The following is a 27,332-nucleotide window of genomic DNA, read 5'->3' as shown; positions in this document are numbered from 1 at the left end:
GGCTTTGAGCTGTCAGCACAGAGCCCGACACAGGGCCCTCACGAGCCGTGAGAGCATGACCTGAGCCAAAGTCTGACACTTAACCGACTGGGCCACCCAGGCGTCCCCAGATCAGCTGCTTTATAGCAAACAGTAAATACAATTAGAAAAATAAAACTATATTCAAATGACTATTTATTCCAAGTAATTAGTTACAAATCCAGGAATAAAATTTAGGAGAGAATGTGAACATGTTACAGTGAAGGAAACAACTTAACTGGAAGTCAGAGTTGAGATTATTATTCCTCCAATGCAGGTAATTAGTAGCTGTAGGACAGTATGTGGTAAAGTTTGAAAGGGTATTTACTTCTGCATGCCATAACATCATCTCTTGACACCTTTCAGATCATAACATAAACCAAAGAGAATGCATATATTCTTTTCAAAAACCTAGAAATAATTCCATTATGTTTCATCTCACTGTTTTTCTGAGTCAGCTGGCAGAAGTACAAGCTGCCTTTGTTTTCTATTATCTTCTCAACTCACATCTTTATACTACTTGGAACAGCTCCTCATTTGACCCATTTCTCTATCTTTCCCAAATCCTTCCACTGTGCTCCAGAGAGGTTCTGCCTCTGTGACTTTGCCGATTTCCTTATAAATAGTTATTTTCATCCTCTTTTCCAAACTTAAACCTTCCATCTCCTTGCCTTAACTGATAACTGGCTAGTCCCTAGTGGGGGGTGTGTGTATATTCATACATCCCACATATATTAAGCTTGGAAGAGATGTGGGTCAGTATCTTCTTTGCTCTCTGAAGAGAGAGCAATGCTTCCATATCATTTTTCCCACTTTAAAATGAGTCAAAGAGTACTATCAATTCTCTCTTAACAGTTTGTGAGAAATTATAATGGTAGTAATATTTACTGTGCACTTAGCGTGTGACAGAGACTAACAGTCGCCGCCCTCCCCCCCGCCAGCTTTCTTGAGGTGTAATTAACTTATATAACGTGGTATACATTTAAGGTATACGGTGTAATAATTTGATACATATATTGTGAAATGATCACCACAATAACACACCCATCACTTGCATTACTGTTTTTTTTGTTGTTGTGAGCACATTTAAGATCTACTTTCTTAGCAATTTTTAAGTATATAATACAGTGGTGTTAATGTAGTCACCACGCTGTACATTACATTCCCAGGACTTATTTATCTTATAACTGGAAGTTTGTACCCTTTGACCAACATTTCCCATTTTTCCAACCCCCAGCCCCTAGCCACCACCATTCTGCTCTGTTTCTATGAGTTCAGCTTTTTTATATTTCAAATATAAGTGAGATCATACAGTATTTGTCTTTTTCTGTCTGACTTATTTTACATAGCATAACCCCTCAGGATTCATCCATGTTGTCATAAATAGCAAGATGTAAAATTTCATTGTATATGTTTACTATAGCTTCTTTATCCATTTACCCCCCGATGACCCCTTAAGTTGTATCTGTGTCTTGACTGTTGTGAAATAAATGCTACAGTGAACGTAGGGGTGCAGATGTCTCTTCAAAATAGTGATTGCATTTTGGGGGATATATACCTAGGAGTAAGATTGCTGGATCATATGATAATTCTATTTTTAATTTTTTGGAGGAACTTCCATACTGATTCTCATAGGGGCTGTGCCAGTTTCCAATCCCACCAACAGTGCACAGGTTTCCCTTTTCTCCTCATCCTCACCAGCACTTGTTATCTCTTGTATTTTGATAATAGCCATTCTAACAAGTGTGAAGTGATATCTCATTATGGTTTTCATTTGCCTTTCCCTAAAGATTAGTGATGCTGAGCATCTTTTCATGTACTCATTGGTCATTTGTACATTGTCCTTAGAAAAATGTCTATTCATTCCTCTGCCTATTTCTTAATTGGATTTTTAGGAGTTTTTGCTATTGGGTTACTAGTTTAGTTGCTGTGGAATTGTGTGAGTTCCTTATATATTTTGGATAGTAAACCCTTATCACATAAATGTTTGCAATTTTTTTTTCTATTCCATACGTTGTCTCTTGATTTTGTTGATTTTTTTTTCTATGCAGGAGAATTTTAGTTTGATGCTTTATTACTTGTGCTCATGGTGTCTTATCCATAAAATCATTGCCAAGACCAACGTTGAGGAGATTTTTTTTCCTGTGTTTTCTTCTAGGAGTTTTATGGTTTTAGTTGCTTTTTTTTTTTTTTTTTTTTTAAGAGAGAGAGGGTACAAGTGAATGAGGGCGGAGAGAAGAATCCCATAAGTGGCAGAGAGACAGAAAGGGGGGGGGGAGAGAGAGAGAGAGAGAGAGAGAGAGAGTGAAGCGGGGCTCACTGAAAGTGGGGCTTGTGTTCACTGGAAGCAGGGTACTGCTCACCCAAAGCAGGACTCGAACTCATGAACTGTGAGATCACAACCTGAGCCAAAGTCAGATGCTTAACCAACTGAGCCACCCAGGTGCCACTATGGTTTTAGTTTTTAAATTTAAGTCTTTAATACATTTTGAGTTAGTTTTGTGAGTGCTGTAAGTTGGGGGTCCAATTTTACTATTTTGCATGTGAATATCCAGTTTTCCCATCACTCTTCATTGAAAGGACTATCTTTTCCCCACTGAGGAGTCTTGGCTCCCTTGTCAAATATTACTTGACCATATATGCATTGGTTTATTTGGCTCTCACTTCTGTTCCATTGACCTATGTGTTTATTTTTATGCCAGTATTATACATGTTTTAATTATTATTGCTTCATAGTGTTTAAAATCAGGAAGTGTGATGCTTCCATCTTTGTTCTTCCTCAAGATTGCTTTGGCTGTTGGGGTCTTTTGTGGCTTCATACAAATTTTAAGGTTGTTTTTTCTATTTCTGTGAAAAATGCCATTAGAATTTTGATAGGGATTGCATTGAATCTATATAGTTCCATTATTTGTGGAACTTCTTCAGTTTCTCTCATCAGTGTCTTATGGTTTTCATTGTACAGATCTTTCACCTCCTTGGCTAAATTTATTCCTAGGTATTTTTTGGCTTTGATGCTATTGGAAATCGGATTGTTTTCTTTATTTCTTTTTCAGCTGGTTTGTTGTTTCTATATAGAAATACAACTGATTTTTTTTATATTGATTTTATGGTCTGCAACTTTACTGAATTTGTAAGTTATAACAGTGTGTTTGGATAATCTTTAGGGTTTTCTAGCTATAATATGTCATCTTCATATAGATACAGCTTTACTTCTTTACTTTTTTTTTTTTCTTAATTGCTCTGGCCAGGACTTCCTATACTATGTTGAATATAAATCATAAGAGTGGGCGCTCTTGTGTTGTTCATAATCTTAGAGGAAAGCATTTAGCTTTTTACTCTTCAGTATTGATAATAATTGTGGGCTTTATGTAAATAAAACTAATACTATATGGCCCTTAATATGTTGAGGTATATTTCTTCTGTATCCAATTTTTGAAAGCTTTATCATGAAAGCATGTTGAATTTTGTCACATGCTTTTTCTGCATCTGTTAAGATGGTCATATGTTGTCTATCTTTCATTTTGTGAATGTGGTGTATTGCATTTGTTGATTTGGGTAGTTCAAACCATCCATGCATCTCAGGGTTAAATCCCATTGATCATGGTATATGATCCTTTGAAAAAAAATTTTTATGTTTTATTTATTTTTGAGAGCAAAAGAGACAGAGTATGAGCAGGGGAGGGGCAGGGAGAAAGGGGGAGACACAGAATTTGAAACAAGCTCCAGGCTCTGAGGTGTCAGCACAGAGCCCGATGCAGGGCCCAAACTCACAGACCGTGAGATCATGACCTGAGCCGAAGTCGGAAGCTTAACTGACTGAGCCACCCAGGCGCCCTGGTATATGATCCTTTTAAAGTGCAGTTGAATTTGGTTTGCTAGTATTCTGAGTTTTGCATCTGTATTCATTGGGGATTGGCCTGTAGTTTTCTTGTAGTCTCTTTATTTGGCTTTGGTATCAGAGTAATGCTGGCCTCATAAAATGAGTTTGAGAGTGTTCTTTACTCTTCAATATTTTGGAAGAGTTTGAGAAGGACTGGCTTTAATTCTTCTTTAAATGTTTGATAGAAATCACCAGTGAAACCATCTGGTCCTGGGCTTTTCTTTGTTGAGAGGTTTTTGATTACTGACTTGATCTCCTTACTCATTATCGGTCTGTTCGTATTTTCTATTTCTTCATAACAATGTCATGGTAGGTTGTATATTTCTAGGAATTTATCCACTTTTTTTTTTAATGTTTTATTTATTTTTGAGACAGAGAGAGACAGAGCATGAACGGGGCAGGGGCAGAGAGAGAGGGAGACATAGAATCGGAAGCAGACTCCAGGCTCCGAGCCATCAGCCCAGAGCCCGACGCGGGGCTCGAACTCACGGACTGCGAGACCGTGACCTGAGCTGAAGTCGGACTCCCAACCGACTGAGCCACCCAGGCGCCCCTGAATTTATCCACTTTTTAATAGGTTATCTAATTTTTTGATATATAATTGTTCATAGTAGCTGCTTATGAACCTTTGTATTTCTTTTAATTTTTTTTTTCAACGTTTATTTATTTTTGGGACAGAGAGAGACAGAGCATGAACAGGGGAGGGGCAGAGAGAGAGGGAGACACAGAATCGGAAGCAGGCTCCAGGCTCTGAGCCATCAGCCCAGAGCCTGACGCGGGGCTCGAACTCACGGACTGCGAGATCATGACCTGGCTGAAGTCGGACGCTTAACCGACTGCGCCACCCAGGCACCCCTGAACCTTTGTATTTCTGATGTTAATTGTGATGTCTCCTCATTCAGTTACGATTTTGTTTATTTGAAAAATTTTTTAATGTATATTTGATAAATTTTTTAATGTTTATTTTTGAGAGAGAGAGAGCGTGCACTCAGGCTGGGGAAGGTCAGAGAGAGACAGAGACACAGAATCCGAAGCAGGCTCCAGGCTCTGAGCTGTCAGCACAAAGCCTGATGTGGGGCTTGAACTCAGGAGCCATCAGATCATGACCTGAGCTGAAGTAGGATGTTTAACCGACTGAGCTACCAAGGCACGCCATGATTTTGTGTATTTGAGTCTTCTCCTTTTTTTTCTTAGTCCAGCTACAGATTTGTCAATTTTCTTTATCTTTTCAAAAACCAACTCTTAATTTCATGGACTTTTTTTTCTATTGTCTCCTAGTCTCTATTTCATTTATTTCTGCTCTGAACTTTATTACTTCCTTCCTTCTGCTAACTTTGGGCTTAGTTTATTCTTTCTTTAATTCCTTGAAGTGTATATTAAGGTTGTTTATGTGGAATCTTTCTTTTTTCTTAATGTAGGCATTAATCACTATAAGACTCCAAGAACTGCTTTTGCTGCGTCTCGTAAGTTTTGGTATGTTGTGTTTGTATTTTTGTTTGTCTCCAGATATTTCCTGATTTCCCTTTTAGTTTCGTCTTTGACCCATTGGTTGTCCAGGAGTGCCAAGGACTTTTCTAAAAACTCTGCATTTAACAACCATTTTAACCTACATAAAATACCCGTGAGTTAGGTGGTGTTATTTTCCTTATTTTAAGGTGAGGAAATTGAAATATAAGAGGTCTCCTAGATAGTAAATAATGGAACTGAGAAAGCATTAAAATATCCTGATGTATGGTAAAAATGAAAATGAAATAATGTTACTGGAAGCAATTAGGAAATAAATATTTCAAGGATCTTGAATTTTTAATACTCCAAGAAAATAACCAGGAACTGCTATAAAGATTTATATAATGTAAGGTTATCCAGTATTATTATTATAAAAATTTGGAAGTAGCCAAAATGTCCAGCATTAGGGGAGTGTCAAATAAATTATGGTGTATCTTGTAGAGTATATAACGTGGGCATCGGAAAGCCCATGTGATCGTGAGGATGTGGAAATATAAATTTGTCCAGAATTTTGGAATATTATCAATATTTTCAAAAATTTTAAGGAAAATACCAACAGTTTGTTACCAACAGGTCTTCTGCTAGGAACTGAATAGATATTCTTGTACAGATAGGTATGGTAAGATTGAAAGGAGTCCAAGAAGATTCTAATAGGCTGTACTTTGATGGAGCTGTTAGCTAATATAAGAAATATAGAGCTAGGTTTTTGCTAGGGAAAAATAATGACTTTAGTTCAGGGCTTATTGACTTATTGGTTTTATTCATGGGGACATCCAAAAATAAAGAGTCAGTATTTGGAAATACGAATGTAGAGATACGAGAAGAAAGAACTTGAAAGAAAGATGAGGGGGTAAAAATTTCCATATTTTGGCATAAATCAGGTGCAGAAGGAGACTGTTGGTGGGCTTGTTATCATCTGTGATAACTGATATACTTTTCTACTTTTTAAAAATGTATGTTCATCTGTTTTGGTTTGTGAAAGAATCATTTTTTATTCTCCTCTTAAGTGAAATTTTGCTCAGTCCCTGAATAGTGAATTGTTAGAATGGTTTTTTAAAGTTCACATTGTATAAATACATCTTAATATGAAAGAAGCAACAGCGTTTGGTAAAACACACATATACACAAATAGGTTCTGTTCCTAACCCTGTCTTTTGAACAACTCATTCCACCTCCTTGAGTGATATCTTTGGCTTGGCCTAGAATGGTTCCCAGCCTGGACATAATTTTGGATGTTTGTATGTTTTCTATGTGATTTTTAAATTTTTTTGAATTCTTCATTTTATTTAAGTTTTTTAAAATTTGAGTCTAGTTGACACAGGTGTACAATATAGTGATTCAGTATCTCTTTATGTAATGCTGTGCTCACCACAAGTGTAGTTACCATCTGTCAATATACAATGCTATTACAATATCATTGACTATATTCCCTATGCTGTACCTTTTGTTCTCATGACATTTTCATTCCATAACTGGAAGCCTGTATCTCCCACTCCCCTTCACCCATTCTGCCCATCCCTCCACTTATCTCCTCTCTGGAAACCATCAGTTTGCTCTCTGTATTTATAGGTCTGATTCTGCTTTTTGTTTGTTTATTTATTTGTTTTGTTTTAAAAATCCTTTATTTCAAAAGGACTTAATGAAAGCATATTCTGAATCATTTAGATGTCTACTTTATAATGAGTCCTGGGAAGTAGTTTTGGTTATCTCTGTTTAGGATTGTGTTTAGCATAACTGTGGTGCCACATAGTAAAACTTTAATTGTTTCAGTATATCCTGGATACTACAGGAACACAGTGGCACCTAAATGTTGTATTTGAACATAGGAAAGCCTAAATAGTGTCAATTAGGTAACATATGCATAAAATTTCACAGTAGTTCAAGTAAAGAAAAGGCTGTTACATGGTAGGATAGGCATGAACAAAATAAAGCAGATTTTTGGAGCAGTCAGTACAAAATTCATATAGCAAGCAATGTGATTTTTATCATATTCAATACTACTATTTTGAATTTTATTGGTTTTGTATTTTTGTATTTAATTTTAAATCTGTTTTGGCTTTCTAGTTATGTAAGGGGTTATAAGCATAAGGATTTACATTTGATTTTATATCTGTATACTGCTAAGTAACATATTCAAAAAATAAGTTACTATCAGGGATCTGAAATACTTTTTTCTCCTCCAAAAAAGTGCTATATTACTAAATTTTTGGTGTGTGAACCTTAAAATTTCTCTTATACTGTATGCCACTTCACTGTTAGCCTTAAGATACTTAAGGAGGTCTTTTAAACTCTCATTTGAGTTGTAAATTTCAACAAAAGAGACATGAAATTTGTCTCATAATGAATGCACAGTTCCACAAAATAGTGTTTATTGCCATTGTCAGTGGTCACCATGCATTTTGGGTTTTTGTACACATGAAAAGAAAGGTACAGTTAAACATTGGAGAAATGGAATTTTTAGTAATGTTGATACACATTTTTGCCATGCTGTTCCCTCCAGGAAGAAGATGACTGGACATTTCATTTGGCTGGGGACATTAGAAGGTGAAATGCTAGGAATATTGTGTTCACTCTGGCGCTGTAGTCTAGAAGTCAAGTGAACTCAGGTTACGGGGAGGTTATAGAGACTAGGAACAATGTGGGGGGAACAAAGGAGTTAGGAGGAACAAAATTGCTCCTCTGGGGCTAAAATAGATAAAGTAGGCATGTATCATATAGGAGAATAATGAAATATAAGGAAAAAATAAAAATAAAGGGAAAGAAGAAAGCCACTAAATGCTCTTTCATCTCCTTGATGACCAATTTTGGCCAATGCTTTGCTCCAAATATCAGTAAGTTATTCTTTCTATGATCCCAGATACCTGGTTGTAAATGTTACTAGTGTTGGTCATAAATCCATTCCTAATCCCATAGATTTTATGGATAGGAATAATATATTGATGTAATAGGTCTGCTTCAGAAATCACTTTTAGTTTTTGGCTGACCACAGAAAGTTTCTTATGCCACAAATTTGGACCTCACTCCTATGTCTAATCCATCATCAGTCTTATTGATTCTGCCTTCAGGATATATATTGAACGGACGTGCTTCTAGATTACCATCACCTAGTCCAGGGGCACCTGGGTGGCTCAGTCAGTTAAGCATCCGACTTTGGCTCAGGTCATGATCTCGTGGTTTGTGGCTTTGAGCCCTATGTCAGGCTATGTGCTGACAGCTCAGAGCCTGGAGCCTGCTTCAGATTCTGTGTCTCCTCCTCTCTCTGCCCTTCCCATGCTCGTGCTCTGTCTCACTCTGTCTCTCAATAATAAATAAATGTTTAAAAAAATTAGATTACCATCACCTAGTCCAAATGACTACCATCTCTGTCACCTGGACTATTTCAGTCATCTTCTAACTTAATCTTCTAATTGGCCCACCTGCATTTATTCTGCCATTGCTCCCCTCCCCACCAAGTATCCATAGAGCAGTTAGAATGAACGGCGATTTCTGATCTTGGTACTCTTTTCCTTAAAATCCTTGAATGCTCTCCCATTAGAATAATCTGGACAATCTTCACCATAACCGTCAAGGTCCTACTTGATCGGATCCCCTGCTGACTCTTAGTCTCTGTTCACTACACTCCTGTCTACTGGACTGCTACCATATTGTGCAGGTGCATCAAGCCCCTTCCTAGTTGAGAGCCTGTACATATGATGCACCTTCTAATTTAGAATGAAAACGCACACAACACACACACACACACACACACACACACACACACACACAAAACACACATGCTTCAATTCTTCCAGCCTAGCTAGCTGACTCCTAATAATCCCATTGGTCTCAATTTAAATATCATTTCCTTAAGGAAATAGATCTATTTATAGTGCCTAGTACTTTTACTTCATTGCAGTAAGTCTAATTAGATACTTGATTCTAGCTAATCCACGGGAGACTGGTTTTGCTCATGCCTTTTTCTTTAGCACTTGGCACAATGCTTGAGTCATTGGTATTTAGTAAATGAACGGCTAGATGAATGGATGATGGCAGTGTATCAATAGTGTAATTTCTCATATAAAGTACAACATATTTGATAGGTAATTATTGTTTTTAGAAGTATTAACTTTTTAGTAGTATAAAGAACACTTGATCTTTTCATATAGTTTAATCAGTATTTGTGGTTTACATACCTCAAATTTCAAATTAACATCTCTTAAACCACCAAAAATAACCTTGGAGCAATATTATATTTGTATAATGATTTGTTGAGTAAGTGTCTGTGGTGGTTGTATTAATTTAAATATATTTTTTTCATTGAAAATGACATGGAATCACATAATTACTACTATCTAGTGAATCTTATTACTTAGTTAACTATCCTGAATCTCATTTCTGCTCTATAGGTGTGTAATACTATTTATTATTTCATTATACTCCAGTTTTCTCTTGGACCTAACAGTAATGTCCATAATGAATTGCAGAGTATGTAGCTCATTTCTTCATTTCTTTTCAACCTTAGCCTATCAAAATTTAATACTTTGTTATTGTAACTTAAGATGAAATATATAATTATCTACCAATTTATTTATTTTTGGTAAAGATAGCACTGTTTTTAGGACAAATTCTTTAACTAGGGCCAGAACATTTCAAAGCAATCAAATAACTAGAGATCTTCAGCATGAGTAATCCTGTGAATGCCCAATTTGGCTTTGTCATATCTTTGTATATAGAATTTTTGAAATTTATGGTTAGTAATCTTCAAGTTTACCTCATAACAAAAGGGAGATATGTTATTTTTATATGATCCTATTGTTTCACGGGTAAGTTCAGTTACTTTCTATTTCAGTGTATTTATAATAAAGAGTTTGGGATATATACATTGTAGATTGGGAGAAAAGGTAAGTTATAAAAATTCTGTTTTTGATATACTTTTAAACATCCTTTTTTATATATTTTAAATCACTTTATTTAAAGACCCATGGTTTTACATACTTGGAACAAGTATTTTTAATTAGATTTGATAAATTTGTTAATGTGGAACTATTTTATGCATTCATATTTCAAAAATGTTTTATATTTTAATCCGTTGTGTCTGTAAGAATTAGAAAGTATTTTGTCATTTGCATAGAACTTTATTGGAAAAACTATTTCCATGAAAACATATCTCTATTTAAACATACTTGTGCTCAAATTATTTAATTGTTCTGTTACACATAATTAAGTAGTTTCTAATGTTAGGGAGGTAGGACATTTGTTAAAAGTCATTTGCTCCCCAGGCACCTGCGTGGCTTAGTGGGTTAAGTGTCTGACTTCGGCTCAGGTAATGATCTTACACTTCGTGGGTTCAAGCCCCGCATCAGGCTCTGTCCTGACAGCTCAGAGTCTGGAGCCTGCTTCAGATTCTGTGTCTGCCTCTCTCTCTGCCCCTCCCCAGCTCGTGCTGTGTCTCTCTCAAAAAGAAATAAACATTAAAAAATACTTTTTTAGGGCGCCTGGGTGGCGCAGTCGGTTAAGCGTCCGACTTCAGCCAGGTCATGATCTCGCAGTCTGTGGGTTCGAGCTCCACGTCGGGCTCTGGGCTGATGGCTCAGAACCTGGAGCCTGTTTCCGATTCTGTGTCTCCCTCTCTCTCTGCCCCTCCCCCGTTCATGCTCTGTCTCTCTCTGTCCCAAAAATAAATTTAAAAAAAAAATACTTTTTTAATCATTTGCTCCCTTAAATTTCTGAAATTTGTATTTAAAATACTGAAATTTGTTTTTATTAGAATAGTTGTTTTATTCTAACCTGTTCTCTTAGGTCACATAATATAATCCTTTAGTTTGAAAAGTGTTCTTATAAAAATTGAAAAATGTATTTCTATAATTTAACATAAAATTTTCCTTATTTAATATTAATGCCATTTTATAAATACAGAAATACCCTTAAATAATTATAGGTTAGTTGTTTCATCAATGTGTGAGTGTAAGGAATTAATCATTTGTCATCAATGGCATAATAGAATACTCGTCATTCTTATGTTCTTTATATAACCCATGAGGCAGTTAGTAACTACAGTTATCTTATGGCAGTTTTTTAAAAGCAACTATTTTATGTTTCCTGAAATTGTTAAATAAAGGAATACTTTAAACATTTTAAATAAAATTTACAGACCATTTTTGAGTTCTGAAAAGGAGAATTTAGATAACGTATTTTTCTGATTTCCAGAACTATAAAATCACTATTATGTCTGATCTTGGGTTATTTTTAACACTTTATGTATTGCTTGCTTGACTGATTGGAGAGAGAGAGTGGGAGTGGGAAAGAGAGGGGCAGAGGAAGAGAGAGAGAGAGAGAGAGAGAGAGAGAGAGAGAGAGAGAGAGAGAATCTTAAGCAAGCTCCATGCTCAGCATGTAGCCCAATATGGCGCTCAAGCCCACAACCCTGGGATGATGACCTGAGTCCAAATCAAGAGTCGAGAGCTCAACCAACTGAGCCACTGAGGCGTCCCACTTTATACTTTTAGATAGATAGAGATATAGTCTTGATCCGAGTCAACAGAAGACATTCTTGAAATAACTTAGAGAACATATTGATATTATAATAGTTGCCAAAATATAATTTTAATTAGAATTCTGCCAAAATTTTGCTGTTAAATTTTAATATGTTTCATTTTCTTTACTCCTCTGAAAGAGGGTTTCTAATATGCTAGTTTAATAAATATGATGTCTTTAGCAGTATTGTAGCTAATTTTATTTTTAATTTTAACATTTACACCAGGATTTAAAGTTAAGCCCATAAAAATATTATTTAAATTAAGAAACAAATTTATTGAAATTTTAGCTGGATTATGTTAAAGAATAATTTAAAAATCTCTAAGGGATATAGACTTTAGTTTGCATGCTCTCAGTCTCTTGATGTTTGCTTCAGTAACTGGAAGTTTAATTTTAAGCTAAGAACCCAAGAAAATGGTGAAGAAACCTAGGAATTATTTTAGTTTTTTACATTGCTGGCAAACAATTACTTTTATAACCACATGGGTTATATAATAGTTGGAAAATTTTTGTTTGCTATGATAGTATTTTTAGTTGTGACCTAAGAAAACAGATTAACAATTATTAGAATTAGTTATTTCATGTCTTAGCACAATATACTTTAGCTTCTTTATTAAATAAATGTTTTCCACCTTTAAATAGGCAAGTTAGTCAACGGTGGATTAAAAGATGTTAAAGTATATGTAATCGGTTCATTCTGTGTAGTATTTTTTAATTGTTTTTAATATTTATTTTTGAGAGAAAGCAGGAGCAGGGGAGGGGCAGAGAGAGGGGGGACAGAAGACCCAAAGCGGGCTCTACACTGACAGCAGACAGCCCAATATGGGGCTCAAACTTACGAGTGAGATCATGACCTGAGCAGAAGTCAGATTCTTAACCAACTGAGCCACCAGATGTCCCAGTTATTTTTAATGTTTTTAAACAGAAAATGTATCATTTGCAATATTTAAAAATGCTGAAATGAATTCAATTTTAATTTTGCTTGCTAATTAAATTATACCTTTTAGCATTTAGGACTTTTTCACCCTTTCCCAGTATGACAAAGGATTCCTACATTAAAGATAGTGTTGGGAACTCTCTAAAACATCAAGTAGGCAGTTTGCTCAGTATTTAAGATTTGAAATTGTTAGACCTTATTTTAGTTTTTGCCACCAAGATTTTTATAGGTGAGTTACATAAGTGACCATTAGAATCACCAAGAAATAAGAAAAAGAATCTAATATTGGAACTGAAGTAGAAGGATGAGGAAGAGAGTTTTTCTCTCCAAAACACTTTTGAATGTTACCTAAAAGCACTATTTTAATCACAACAAAAGCCATCCATCCTTTTTGGGGTTGAGGATAATATTTTAAAACAACTTTCTTCATAACCATTATTTATCAGTGGTAAGTACATGTAGCCCTCACTTGCATGGTAGTGTGGGACCAAAAGAATGATCATACAAACTAAAACCACACATAGTGACATTAACAATCAATGGGAAAAATTACAGTTGTTCCATGATCTTTAAAAAATTTTGTCAAGACATTAAAAACTGTCCTGTGTTGGTTATAAACAGAGAGAAATGAAAAAAGTAGTAAAACTAATACTAGTTTATTACAATGTAATATACTAAAAACAATTAGAATTGTTTTATTCTTTGTAAAAAACTTACCAAGAGTAGCTTGAACAGTGCTTTGCCATCTCCTTGTGTAATAAGTTAGAATAGCAGATCTAGCAGAGTGAGCATCTTTTCTGTGCCTTGGCAAATTGTCCATCTGGATCAGCTTCCAGCATTTTACTTTTGCATTTTCAATATCGGGAAATACCTCCAAGAGTTTCTTTAATGTGAAATTTTTTGCTGGCATCACTTCCCCGGGGATATCTTCATTATTGTCACAGCCACTTTCCTCATTTATGTCAATAAGTTTGCCTTCACTAAATTCTTCTGACTGCATATCTGGAGTCTCTCAAACAGTAATAATGGCAACGTTCCCACAATTAGCTATTTCTTCTATTATTCCATTTACATTTGAGTCCAGTTTCACTTTCATCTTTATCATTTTTCATTTCTTTGTTGCACTTTTATCTTTGTTGGCTAATTCACTCTTTTAGTTACCCATTTTGTAAAATTTCATGTGGGTTTAGGAGGCAAGAAGGTAACCCAGCTACATGTTTTTCTGTCTTTAGGCAGGCGAATCGAATGATTAGGCACAACCAACTTTGGAAAGAAGTGATGAGTCACTAATCATGATATACCTCTCTTATGAACATAGTGCTTTGTAGACTGAAGTGCTAGCAAAGTAGTTTGTATTTATGCAGTTGTAGTTAATATAGTGTGGAAAGTGAAATTGGAACCGTGTTGTTGGAGACTGGTATTATTGAACTAAACTTGTGATAGCTGAAATTTGTGCAGATGGGAGGCCTGGGAAGTAAGGGCTGCCTATAATTAGAAGAAGGCTAAACTATTTGAACAATTAAAGATCTGGTCAGTGTTGATGAAATTGAAGATGTAGGACTAGTTGGACTATTTGATCTCTGAGCTATTGAACGCCTGATACATTTTACGTGCAAGTGTAAATTTGATACTATTCTTCCAGCTTCTTTAATCCTCTTAGGCACTTCCTTAGAGAAGATCTTTCACGCTGTTTCTCTAAAACAAAACCCCTAGTTGTAGTAAAAACAGTGGTTTTAAACTGGAGAATAATAGTAACGGTGATTATGAATTCCTTATGAAGCAACTGACTTTGAAAGTTTTTTTCAATTTTTATATAATGTTGACATTCTAATAATTAAAAATAATAAATAAGTTTTGATTCATTTAGTCAGTAACTCCATTTTCATTGTTTTCATACTAGCAAATATTTTATTATTAAACGTGAAAGGGGAGGTCTTACTCTGTATTGGGTGCAATTGAATAATGTTAATTTATTGTTTGATTTCCTACAGGTGAACTGGCACAGAGGTTGATCTCAAGATGCCATTAGTGAAAAGAAACATTGATCCTAGGCACTTGTGCCACACAGCACTGCCTAGAGGCATTAAGAATGAACTAGAATGTGTAACCAATATTTCCTTGGCAAATATAATTAGACAACTAAGTAGCCTAAGTAAGTATTTCTATATCAGTGAAAAATATTTTTTGCAAACCAGAATGTTAAGCTTTAGAGTATTAAGAAGATGTCCTTGTGATTAATTTGGGGAGATATTTGATGAGAAGAGTATAAAATTATCTTGGAAAATGTAGTCATTTTAAATAAAATAATGAATCTTAGAATAATTTATTCTCTGCATGTTTCCTCTGGGAAAGAGAAGTAAGGACAGAATTTTAGGAATGGCATCACATGATGGATAAGAATTACTGAAATTGTTTTTAAAGTATGATTTGATCTATGAAAGGTTAGGCCAGGGTTTTACTTTTGCTTGCTCATTATCACTATAACTTTTTTAGTGGCTTCAATTTGTGTTTTAGGACACTAGTATCTCTTTCTTTATATGTAGTCTAGGGAAGTATTTATATATTCTCAAATATCTAAAAGTAAAAGGTATGGGGTAGTTACTAGTTAGAGGATTAGGTTAGTCAAGTGAGTTGTCTAAAGGACATTAAGATATCAGTCAAGGGTCTTACATGCAGCATGATGTGAAAATAGTAAGTGAACCTGGCTTCTGACAGACAAAAGGTGAGCAGATTGGCCAGATAGTAAAGGCCAACAGAAGGGACAGGAAGAGGAGGATGAGACAGGCAATGTGTTTCTATCACAAGATTGTAGAACAGAGCTACTAAATTAAGGAATTAAACAAATTATTTCCTATTATTCTAAATTTAATGTTAGAAAATTTAAAATCTATCTTGTGAATTGATGGCTTAGCTTTTTATTAAGACATTTATATTTCATTTTTTAATATTTCATTTTAAAGATAAAACAAGATGTTCTTGGCCTAGATGTATTCTCTAAGTGGTCCTAGATATGTCTTAGCCATACCTACCCATGTAGATTATACTTATAGGGAAGATTGACTCTTCCTTTTAACTTTTGTTCTTTTCTTTTTATAATTGAGAACAAGATAAAGAGAAGTTGTTAATCTATTTTGTTTCAAGTGAGAGCATTTGGACATACACATATGTAACTAGAGCAACATAAAAATTACATTTGAATGCTCTTGGTGAGAGCACTAAATTTCTACATTGCCTATGAAATAGTTTTAAAAATAAAAGGATGTTTGTTTGAATTTAAGTATATTCTTTCCCCCTTTTTGTGCTTATTTTTTCAGGTTAGTTACTGACAGTGAATCACTAACATGGTTTACCTGTTTCTTTCTTGGGAAAGTCAATATAGAATATACTTTTGAGACAAGTCAAAAGAAGAGTCCTAGATATTTATAATGGTTAATCTTACTTTTTAAAAGACATTTGCTGACCTTTTCTTTTGACCTATCACTAATTGAATCTAACGTAACATGACTTCATATAACATTTGTATTACTATGTGTACATGAGTACATCAGTTAATATTAAAATATATATTAAGAGCATAGAAATGACATTAACAAATTTAGTTAAAGTATTTCTTAAAATGAATTTTGGATCTACTACAGGCGTGTTGTTTTAGGTATATTCCCAATAAGAACTAATATAATGATTAAGAGTGTTCATTTCTGTACTAACCCGTTTTGTATATAACCTAAAGATGAAGATGTAAGGAATATTCAAGTCTGGTATAGTTCCTATAAACATCATCTATCAACAAGCATGTGGTCATATTGTAGCCAAGCTCCAAAAATAGAAATACTTTGTAAAAATATAACTAAATTAGGTTTTCGGTGCTTCACGTTTGGAATCAAGAGACCATTGTAGACATTTTCTAAGCAGTTTGTAGAGATTCAAAAACAAGAAAAACCATAAAATACTGTAGCAAGGTATAGCAATAGTTTACTGCCCTGGAATTAACCTCTCTGGCGGCTTTCCCACTTGACATATTTGGGCATGTAGAATTAAATTTAAAAGGCCCCTAGGTACCCAAAATAAACAAGCCCATGCACTAAAGATTATGCACATAAAATAATCAATTGATCCTTCTCTCAGAGCCTGTTTACACTTACTTAGCTAGTTCATACAGGTTTGGTGATCTGGTTCCCAAACATTTATGCTTCAGAGCATTAAAAGAGGAGGTATTGGGGAGATAAAAATAGAAGCAGGTATTACCTAAGCCAGCCAAAAGAAGTCCTTTACAGCAAAGGAAGAAGTGACGTAAGGAGAGAAGCAATATAAAAACCAGAAAGAGGCCCTTTCACGTAGAAGCAGATATTCTTACACATCTCAAGGCTGCTGTCTAGCTTAGAACATTTTGATTTCAGAATCATCACTAAGTTCTCAAGAAAAGGTTAAATTATGTTTAATTTTGTATTTCTACTTAAGACAGGGAAGCTTAGAATAGATTTTACATCAGCATTCATCCAAAATAGTTAAAATAATTAGTTCATTAAATAATCTCTGAATTACCTAGTAAACTTGGCTATCCAAAACGGTTCTAGGTCATGGAGGTGTTCACTTAACCAAAAGCGTTAACAGAACGCAGCAATAAAGGTAAACTGCAGAGCTTGGTCGTGGCTTAGGGGACATCCTCCTGACTTCTTCCCCACAAAATGTTTTCCCTAGTAGAACACAATTTATAAAAGATAATATATAATTACTGAAGACATAGAATTCACTTTCTATAAATTTCTTCTGTTATACTAAAATTCTTTCCCATCTTATTATTGTTTTACTTAATGACCATTGAGACTCTAATTACCTGAGGAATCTTTTACCATTCTCTTTTCCCAAGGCCATTCTTCTGTTGAATACAGCCAGTTCATGCTACCAAGATGAGTTGATAGAGCCTAAATTTGACAGATAGATAGCAAGTAGGAGGGAGGATAAATAGATTGGCTTGATAAGACTAATTAGAAACACAATGACAGATAACACTGAATACTTTGCTGTGTGATAAAGCTACAAGGTTCTTGTCTGAAGAGTATACCCCATTTGAATTGAAGAGTTGAGTATGATAAATACTGAAGTTATTCTGAACAGTGTGATCATGTATATAATTAAAATCATGAGTTTTAGATTATAGGAACTGAGAAAAGAGAGATAAGCATAAGGTGAAGTCATTAGAGGAGACTTGCTGAATGAAATGTGAATTGAATTGGGCCTTTAAGGAACAAAATAATTTGGAAAATAGAGAGGAATGAGGAAGGAAGGCGTTTTTAGCTTGCATGAAGAATTAGGCAAATGAATAGAGGCAAAAATAAAAATGTTAGGGGGATTAAAGGGACAGGTGATGTGGGATGCTATGTATGGTGGACACTGATTTTGGAAGACACAGAATTTTAGTTGAGAAGATTTAGTTTTAACATCATAGATGATAAGTGGTAAGGAAACCAAGTAGGTTCTTAAATAGGTAAGTAGTATAATACTTCTAAGCTTAGTTCAAATTCATATACATGCCCAGTCAGTTTTACATTGCAAATTTTATTCCTTTCACCTCGAAGAAAAGGAGGTAGATGTGGAAAGTAAGAAAGGATGTGAAAAGAGAACAGATGGGATGTTTATTTTATCCACTGATACATTAGCACTTAAACCTGTAGTGGGGAGGAGCATAGACTCTTACTTAAAAATCTGTTGAAAAACTGTGGGCTCTCTCTTTAGAAAAATGCAAATATATTTTTAAAAATCTGTGTATAATTTCCATTGGTTTAAATTAAGGATCCTTGTATTAAACTGAGCTCTTTTAGGGATGAAATTGTCTCTTCTGTTCTTAGCATTTGTATCCCTAATGTTTGTTGAAAAAAATGAATGGCTTTATACCTGCCCTTTCTTACACTTGGGATGCTTTCCTTATCTGCCAGAGAAACTCTGTCTCTGGAAGCATCTCAGACACCATCCCACATTCAAAATTAGGTGCATCTTACCTAATTTGTGTTCTGTGGCTCTTACCTTGTATATAGTAAGAGCTGCCTATTGTTGACCTCCTACCCTGTACGTGGAACTCTGCCAGGTCCTTTGTTCACTGTGTCTCCTTTCCTTATAAATTCTTTTTGAAGCAGATATTTTTATCCCTATTTTACAGGTGTGAGGAAATTGATACCAAGGTCTCAAAGTGAATGGAACAAAGATTTGGACTTATTTATTAAATTGCTTTTCATATTTGTTTAGATGTCTGTTTCTCCCTCTTGTTCAAAACTCATCAATGGCAGAGACCTTCTTCCATCATTTTTATATCTCCAGGGTCTGGTACAAGGTCTGGCACATAAGACATTTTCAGTCTATTTGGTTTAAAGATATATGTGAGTAAATGAATATATACAAAACTATTCATTTTTATATTTTTATAGAAACATTAAAGTTCTTAATTTAATATAGAGAGATTGAAGTTCTGATTTTTTTTCTTAAAGACCATAGAATCTTATAGGCCAGGAATTTTATGTTTTACTTTTTGGTGCCTTCGGTAGGTAGGTCATACACCTGCCTGGCACAAGGTGAGCTCTCATTAAATGTTTGTTGATTTAACAGATATTATATTTAAATACTTTGAAAAAAAGGCACAGGGTGAGCTCTCATTAAATGCTTGTTGATATAACAGATATTATATTGAAATACCTTGGAATAAATGCAATATTATTCAAATATAAACTAGTGAGATTAGTGAATTCTTTTAATAAATATTAATTACCTCTGTCTCAGGAACTGTCTGAAAAGAGTTTACTATGGAGCTAGACTTAACCTATACAGTATGCTTGGGTCTAAAATGTCTTAATTTAGCAAGACTGTCAATTTTTTTTATTCAAAGGTGTACATAGTAATTGACTCATCTTTATATTGTAAGTATGCATTACTTTATATGTTCTAAATACACTGAATATTTTTCATTATAGATTGCCTAAACTTCTCCCTGGCTTACTTACTAGATAGAAATTTCTGTTTTTTTCTCCTTTTATAATAGGAGTATTTTCTCTTATTCTTTTCAGTAATAGAAATTTATATGACTAGAGAAAATACAGCGATTTTAGATTTAGGATTATTTTTTTAAGAAACTAGATAGAACATGAAAATATAAAATATCTCACAAATTTTCAGAATGTACGTTTTGGGCATATCTGAGACTGGTCTTCTGCTGGGCTTATGAAGACTCTTAGATTCTGTCAGTTGGCCTGAAATTCAATTCTAGTGTAGAGTTTATTTATGAACACTGATTTAAAAGATATATTATTTGTATGTACTTTTTCATCATAGCGTTCTCTAACCCTCACCAGATGGGTAGATACGGATAAAGCAGGTAGAGTATTTGCATTTTAGGCATAAGTCACGTAGCAGGATGTGGTAGAACTAGTGTTTAAAACCAGATTTCCCAGGGTTTATGTTTTATCACTTTGTCTCAATTCATTTACTTTTAGGCTAGGGTTGTATAAACTAGTTCCAAATAAATGTCAAATTCATTAGGATAGCACTTTTAAATGTTAAATTGTTTGATATTTATCTCTCATCACATTAAATTTATGGTATATGTTTCATTTTTGCCTAGGTAAGTATGCTGAAGATATATTTGGAGAATTGTTCAATGAGGCACATAGTTTTTCCTTCAGAGTTAACTCATTACAAGAACGTGTGGACCGTTTATCTGTTAGTGTTACACAGCTTGACCCTAAGGAAGAAGAACGTAAGTTTATTCATATTATATTTTCTGTCACATATATATTTTGGGTTTGGTGAGATGAGCAATATATTTAAAAACAGTATTAAACACAAATTTATCACAAGTCTTTTTTACCGATGACCTTTGATGTACCTGTTGTAATTATCTATAAATACCATTAGTGTGACTCTTCTGGCTTTTCTATTCTCTTTTTCTTTTTTGCCTCTTTTCTTTGTATATTAAATAGCTTTTAATTTTTTGACCTAAAATTTTTAACCAGACCTTTTCTCCATTCTTTTTTCCTTTATAATTTCTTTGTATACTTCTGTCCTAGAAATAAGTTATTGGAAAATTACTTGAAATTTTAGGTTTGATTCCTTAAGAATGTAATTCCTTTTAATATTCTTTTGTGTGTGCATATTAAATTGATGAACTCTGATCTAATTGTTTGAATGTTACTCCCCACCTTAAATGAACATTTCCCAAAAAACCCAAATTGCCAATATGTTGGATAAAAGTATTCTATACTAAGTATTAAACCAGGGATATCAGAGAAGAAAAACAATACATTACAGGCTGACATAATGGGAAAAACTTTAGTGGTAAAATGACATTTTATACTTTGATAGAATACATTGAATGCTGTTGTGTCTCAAATTCCTCTTTTTGATTTTTTGGGTTCTTTGTCCTTATACAAAAAGAAATGAAACTATTTAGAACATAATTTACAGTTATTTTCCCTAGAGAATTATTATTAAATAATATATATAGAATATCTCTTATATCCCTTTCTTCAAAATATTTTTTTGTTGAATAACATTTTTAGTATAAGTACAAGGTATATAACATACCTAAATTTGAATAAAAATAATAGAAGATATCACTGGAAAAAGCAAAAAGTAGAATGTAATGGTAGATATCTTCATGATAGAACCAACTTCCATATATATATATATATATATATATATATATTTTTTTTTTTTTTTTTTTTTTTAATATAACTTCTTGTCAAGTTAGCTAACATACAGTGTATATGGTATGCTCTTGGCTTTGGGAGTAGATTCCCATGATTCATCACTTACATAAAATACCTAGTGCTCATCCTAGCTTCTTTTTATGTAACCTAATTAAAACCTAAATAGAGGTAAATACTTGTCATATTAAGTTTCTACTGCTTGCAAATATATAAGTTCATAGGTCTGGATATGATTTTCTTATCAAAATAGAACTTTTTTTTCTTAAACAGCTTTATTGACATGTATTTCATACACCCTACAATGAACCTGTCTCACATTAAAGTGTACAATTCAGTGGTTTTTAGTATATTCACAGTTAACGCAACTATCACCGTAATCAATTTTAGAACATTTTCATCACTCAAAAAAGAAACCATATACCCATTTGCAGTTACTCCCTAAATCCTCTTTCCCCCAGCTTCTAGCAGTCACTAATCTACTTTCAAGTAGAAAATCTATTTTCAAGTCCCATGGATTTGCCTATTCTAGACATTTCTTATGAATGGAATAATACAGTACGTGACCTTTAGTGATTGACTTCTTTCCTTTAGCATAATGTTTTTAATATTGCTTCATGATGTAGAATGTATTTGCATTTCCCTGATGACTAATGATGTTGAGCATTTTCTCAAGGCTTGTAGCCATGTAGAGACAAGTTATCCAGCAGGAAGTAGTAGAGCCAGGATTTAAAACTAGGGTTTAACTGGCTTATCAGTGTGTATCTTCTTTGGAGGTCCTTTCCCCATTTTTAAATTAGAATATTTTTCTTTTTGTTGTTGAGTTATAAGAATTCTGTATACGTTCTTGATTTAAGTCCCTTCTCAGATGCATGATTTGCAAATATTACCTCCCATTCTGTGAGTGGTTTTTGTTAGTGATATCCTTTGAAGCATGTATATGTGTATTAACTACACTTCATGAAATTCTTGAAATAATTGCTAGTGGTGAAAAAATATTTTATGACCATACTTTCAAATATATCATTTACATTCAAACTTTTCAAATTTAAATGTTTAAGTTATAAATATATGCCATCTAATAATACAAGAATACAGAGATAGTTCCTATATGTAACAGAAATAAAAATTAAGTTTCAAAATACTGTTAAATTTTAACAAATATCTTAGCACTCCAATTGAAATTGAAAACAAAAATATACGTAATAGTTAAATAACTTTAAAGATATTTTTAAGTATTTAAAAAAATCTTAATGTGCCAATTACCATCAGAATTGTTTATAATTTCCTTTAAGCTTAATGGCGAACATTGGAGAAGGATTCAGAATCTAAAAGCTGAATTGCTTAATTTGATACTATTTTAGGGATATTGTATAGAAGTGTTCAAAGCTATTTAACCTAGATTTTTAAACTCAGTAAGAGTTCACGTAAAGTAATATTATGAATATAATACTTAAATTACAGAGTGTGATATTAATATTTTTGTTTTCAAATTACTAGTAAATCATTTAAGTAATGGTGAGAACTACCAATGTAATTTAGAAAGTGTGTAAAAAAATGAGTTTTTAAACAAAGACCTATACTATTGTATTTAATTATGTTTACAAATATTGTGTTGACTTACTGTTACATAGTACTATTTAAATATCAGATGTTGTTTTGGTAACTGAAAGGCTTTTGTCTTAGTGACCTGTTAACAAGACAAATGGTAAATGAGAGCAGTTGAAGATAGAAAAGTGCTTATTACATTATATGTTCTCTCCTTGAGTAAGACCGTTTTGGGAGACTAAACACTAGGTTCCATCTTGGTTATATACTTATGGTAAATAAGTGGAGTGGGAGAGTGGCAAGAATTGGTCCATTTTGATTGTAGAAAACAGAGGCCACATCTGATGGGAGCCAGAGAACAGCATGTGTTGTTAGGGTGAAAGGGTCAATCTCAAAGGCAGACAGGTCTGGGTTTTCTAATCCGATTCTGCTGCTTATTTTGCCTTTGGCCAGTTATGTAATGTTTCCTAGTCTTGGTTTTCTTATCTTTAAAATGGAATAATAACATCTATTTTCATTGAATAAATAAAAAAATAAAATAAAAATTATTGAGAACATCTCGCACATAAGAGTCTGTATTCATTAAATATCTTTTACATCGCTCTTTAGTAATAATGAGAAAAATTTTTTTCCTTCTCTGAATTTTATTTTGATGTTTTAAGTGTGTTACAAATCATACAGCAGAGAAATTGCTGGGAATGTAGTCATGATGTGGCCATTGTAGAGCCATGCTGCTCCAGCTATTCCATAGATCTGAATATTCATGCTGAGTGAATACTTGTGAGGATGGTAGAGATACTGTTTTAGGGAGAAGAATAGTTTACGAATTGTTTAAAGAAAAGTTTAAGAACTTCTATGGCATAAAGCATTTATCTGTATACTTAAAAGCCATATTAATTAAATATGTAAGAATCACCTACTTTTTCAATATCAGAAAGTCATCCTAAGAGTTAAGAATGTACTAATTTGGTACATTTCTGGGGTGCCTGGGTGGCTTAATCAGTTGAGCTTCCAACTTCAGCTCAGGTCATGGTTTTGCGGTTCTTGAGGTAGAGCCCTGCATCAGGCTCTGTGCTGACAGCTCAGAGCCTGGAGCCTGCTTCAGATTCTGTCTGTCTCTCTCTCTCTCTCTGCCCTTCCCCCACTCACACTCTGTCTCTCGCTCTCAAAAATAAATAAACATTTAAAAAAATGGAAAAAGATTTGATACATTTCTTATTTTAACATGCTGCATGTGTCAAAAGAAAATGAGTAAATGAAGTTATTTTATGCTAGTGTGCAAGACAGTCTTAGTCTTAGCCCATAGCTAAGTAGAGATTCTTACAGTATGAGATAAAAGATAAGTGAAATAGATGATGATATAGATTGCCCAGTACTTGAAAATATTTTCTTTATGGTAAAGTATGTTTTAAGTTTATAGCATATGTATAATATTTATAGCCTAGCTAGCATAGAGGTCAATGTAGCCAAGAATGCAACTGAGGACTAAGTAATTCCTTCAGTGTTATTGGTATAAGCTAAATAAAAGTAATAAAGAGAAATGAGAGAAAAAGATTATTTAAAAAAGAAAGAAGAGGCTGTAGGTTAGTGGGGGTAGTGATGGCAAGTAGAGAAAAGTGAAAGGTATTTTCGGTGGGAAATACAGATATGCTTCAGGCATCATTACAGCCTTTTGAGCCTTAGAAATCAAAGGTGCACTGAAACGTATCTGATTGGGAAGATCAGAGACAAAATGATATTGGGACATAATGATAGAGCACTTAAAATGTGATTCCTGATTCTCAAGCCACTACAGTCACAACTTCCTGAACCATGCTGACTCTTAAACACAGTATGTGAATTTGTCCTTATGTTAAATCCACTTAGTAAAATAAATAAAATACATTTTTGATTTTTGTTTTAGTGTCTTTGCAAGATATAACAATGAGAAAAGCTTTCCGAAGTTCTACGATTCAAGATCAGCAGCTTTTCGACCGCAAGACTTTGCCTATTCCGTTACAGGAGACGTATGATGTTTGTGAACAGCCTCCACCTCTCAATATACTCACTCCGTATAGGTCAGTGGGCTAATAAATATGAAGGCTGGCTATTTACTTTCATACTGCATGTTCAGATAGGTAGCAGTCTACCTTTATATGCTAAATCCCCAAATATGCTTTATGTCACTGGGCTTTTGATCAACACAGAGAACCCTCTTTATCCATCACCCTTAGAAAACTTGTGCTTTATTCACTACATACATGCCCAAGGTTCTGGCATACAAAAGACGAGACTTACTCAAGGGAGTTGTTTTGAGACACAAGGAGTTGTTATTGTCTTTTTAATGTAATATCTGGTCAGATGAAAAATAAAAAGGGCTCAAAATTCCACCACACTAACAAAATTAAGATCATTTTTGCTTGCTCATATCTACTCTTGATCTATATGCATTAAGCTTTTACATAATGAATATGTAGTATCTATTTTAAAAATGTTTTTTAACATTTAAAATAAAATCTGGAATTATTCAGGCTTTCTTTGGGGGTAGTTCCACATGATTTGTTAAATGGGTAATTTAAGATACCCCACACATATCCTGAAAAAATAGTATTCAGATACTTATTTGAAGCGGTTTTATCAGTGTGCAAGTCATTGGATAAAATAACTGTTACTACTAGCATGACAAAGGAAATGTGGGGGGTGGGGGGGTTCGTAAGGTAATAAGTAAATTACAGTATTGGCAGAAACTCTTTGTATATCTCCATTGTAAATGATATTATTGTCTTTTCAGGCTTTTATCTTTGGCAGAACCTTTTGTAATTACTGGAATTCCCCAGAGGACTTGTAGAAAAGTTGGTATTCAGCACTAGTTAGAGATGAAAGTTGTCCAGCTGTTCTTCAGATTAGTAACACCATCTCTGAAAAACTCCTGGGTTTCCATTTTCCTTAGTTTTTTGTCTGATTTGTGAGAATATTGATGCAGTATTCTTATTTCGTCAATATTTTTACACATTCTGTATTTCACTGATAGGAAAAACATTTTAGTAAAATTATTCTGATTGCCTCTCTAAGTCTTACTGATAAATGTTCTAATTGATATTTTTTATTTCAGAGATGATGGTAAAGAAGGTTTGAAATTTTATACCAATCCTTCATATTTCTTTGATCTATGGAAAGAAAAAATGTTGCAAGATACAGAGGATAAGAGGAAGGAAAAGAGGAAACAGAAGGTATTACAAGAGATTGAAAAAATTGAAGTTAGTTTTCATGTATTTGTGTTTTGTTGCATACATGGAACTTTATTAATCTTGTATTTTGTCGGTTTTATACTGAAGTCTTTATAACCACACAGGAGGATCACAGACTAATTGGGGAACAGATGAACAGATTCTTATATTATGGCATGATAAGTGCCATAACAGAGGTATGCATGGAAGGTTTAGGTAGCACAGAACTACCTGCTTTAGCCAGAGAACAGGGTTGGTAAATGCTTTCAGCAAAGCTTATAATAAATTTCAAAGAACAAATAGGAATTAAGTGGACCAGAGAAGAGAAGGGCATTCTGGCAAGATGGGATGAAGGAATATTTTGCAGATATTGGCAAAGTAGATTAAGCTAATATTTTCTTAACACAGATCATATCCTAAATGTTTTGGAAAGATTATTTTAGTCTTCCTAAATTCCTGTTATCTCTGAGCTGTGTTATCATATTCTACTTTGTAATAAACATTTGGATCTGTTTTATTCCATGTTGATGAGAACTAGAAATAAAGAGGGAAGGAAAATTGGATTTAGGCAGAATTATGAAAGATGCAAAATCTGTTCTCATCATCCCTCTGTTTCTTCTGTAGCTATCTCTTCTCTCCTCCCTTTTCCCCATAATGCCTTCATGTTATTATTTTCTGTACTAGACAGTATCCCAGTGTTCTAGCCGAAGTTTGCAAACTGGTGACTGGCAGCTCAGAGTATGCCTGCAGTCACTGTTTTGTTGGACAAACACAGTGGTTTTAAAATTTTTGAACTGGAAAGCCTTAGTTGGACATGCTTGTTTAGTCACTGTAGTCCCCATCTTATGCCCAACTTTCTTGATTCATGTATGTGATCTGCTTAGCCCCTTTGGGCATTTGACTTCATTACACCTACTCTAGACCCCTCTGTGCTTTTTCCCACAGTTTGATTTGTTTTCTGTTTTGTTTTTTGAATATCCTGTTTCCTGTTGAGTGATACAGTTATAATGAGTTAATTGGATGTTTGGATTTTT

General features: G+C 33.9%; 1 protein-coding gene across 5 annotated transcripts in view; it reads left to right on the top strand.

The window, feature by feature from the left end:
- Nucleotides 1-27,332, top strand: part of WASF1 (WASP family member 1) — a 71,283-nt gene that overhangs the window by 37,642 nt on the left and 6,309 nt on the right. For 2 of the 5 annotated variants that reach the window (XM_019831069.3, XM_011282505.3), the window contains exons 2-5: nucleotides 14,846-15,006; nucleotides 20,461-20,595; nucleotides 24,996-25,149; nucleotides 26,184-26,301. In XM_019831069.3, coding sequence (XP_019686628.1) covers nucleotides 14,874-15,006; nucleotides 20,461-20,595; nucleotides 24,996-25,149; nucleotides 26,184-26,301 — 540 coding nt within the window. In that variant the 5' untranslated portion in view covers nucleotides 14,846-14,873. Of the gene's footprint in view, nucleotides 1-14,845; nucleotides 15,007-20,460; nucleotides 20,596-24,995; nucleotides 25,150-26,183; nucleotides 26,329-27,332 lie in introns of all 5 variants that reach the window. The other 3 variants (XM_019831067.3, XM_019831068.3, XM_019831070.3) reach the window with 2 other exon arrangements.

The sequence above is a fragment of the Felis catus genome, chromosome B2 (genome assembly GCF_018350175.1).
Source record: "Felis catus isolate Fca126 chromosome B2, F.catus_Fca126_mat1.0, whole genome shotgun sequence".
Taxonomy (NCBI): Eukaryota; Metazoa; Chordata; class Mammalia; order Carnivora; family Felidae; genus Felis; species Felis catus.
Note: the sequence above shows the minus strand (reverse complement) of the source record. Positions and strands in the feature narration are given on the sequence as shown.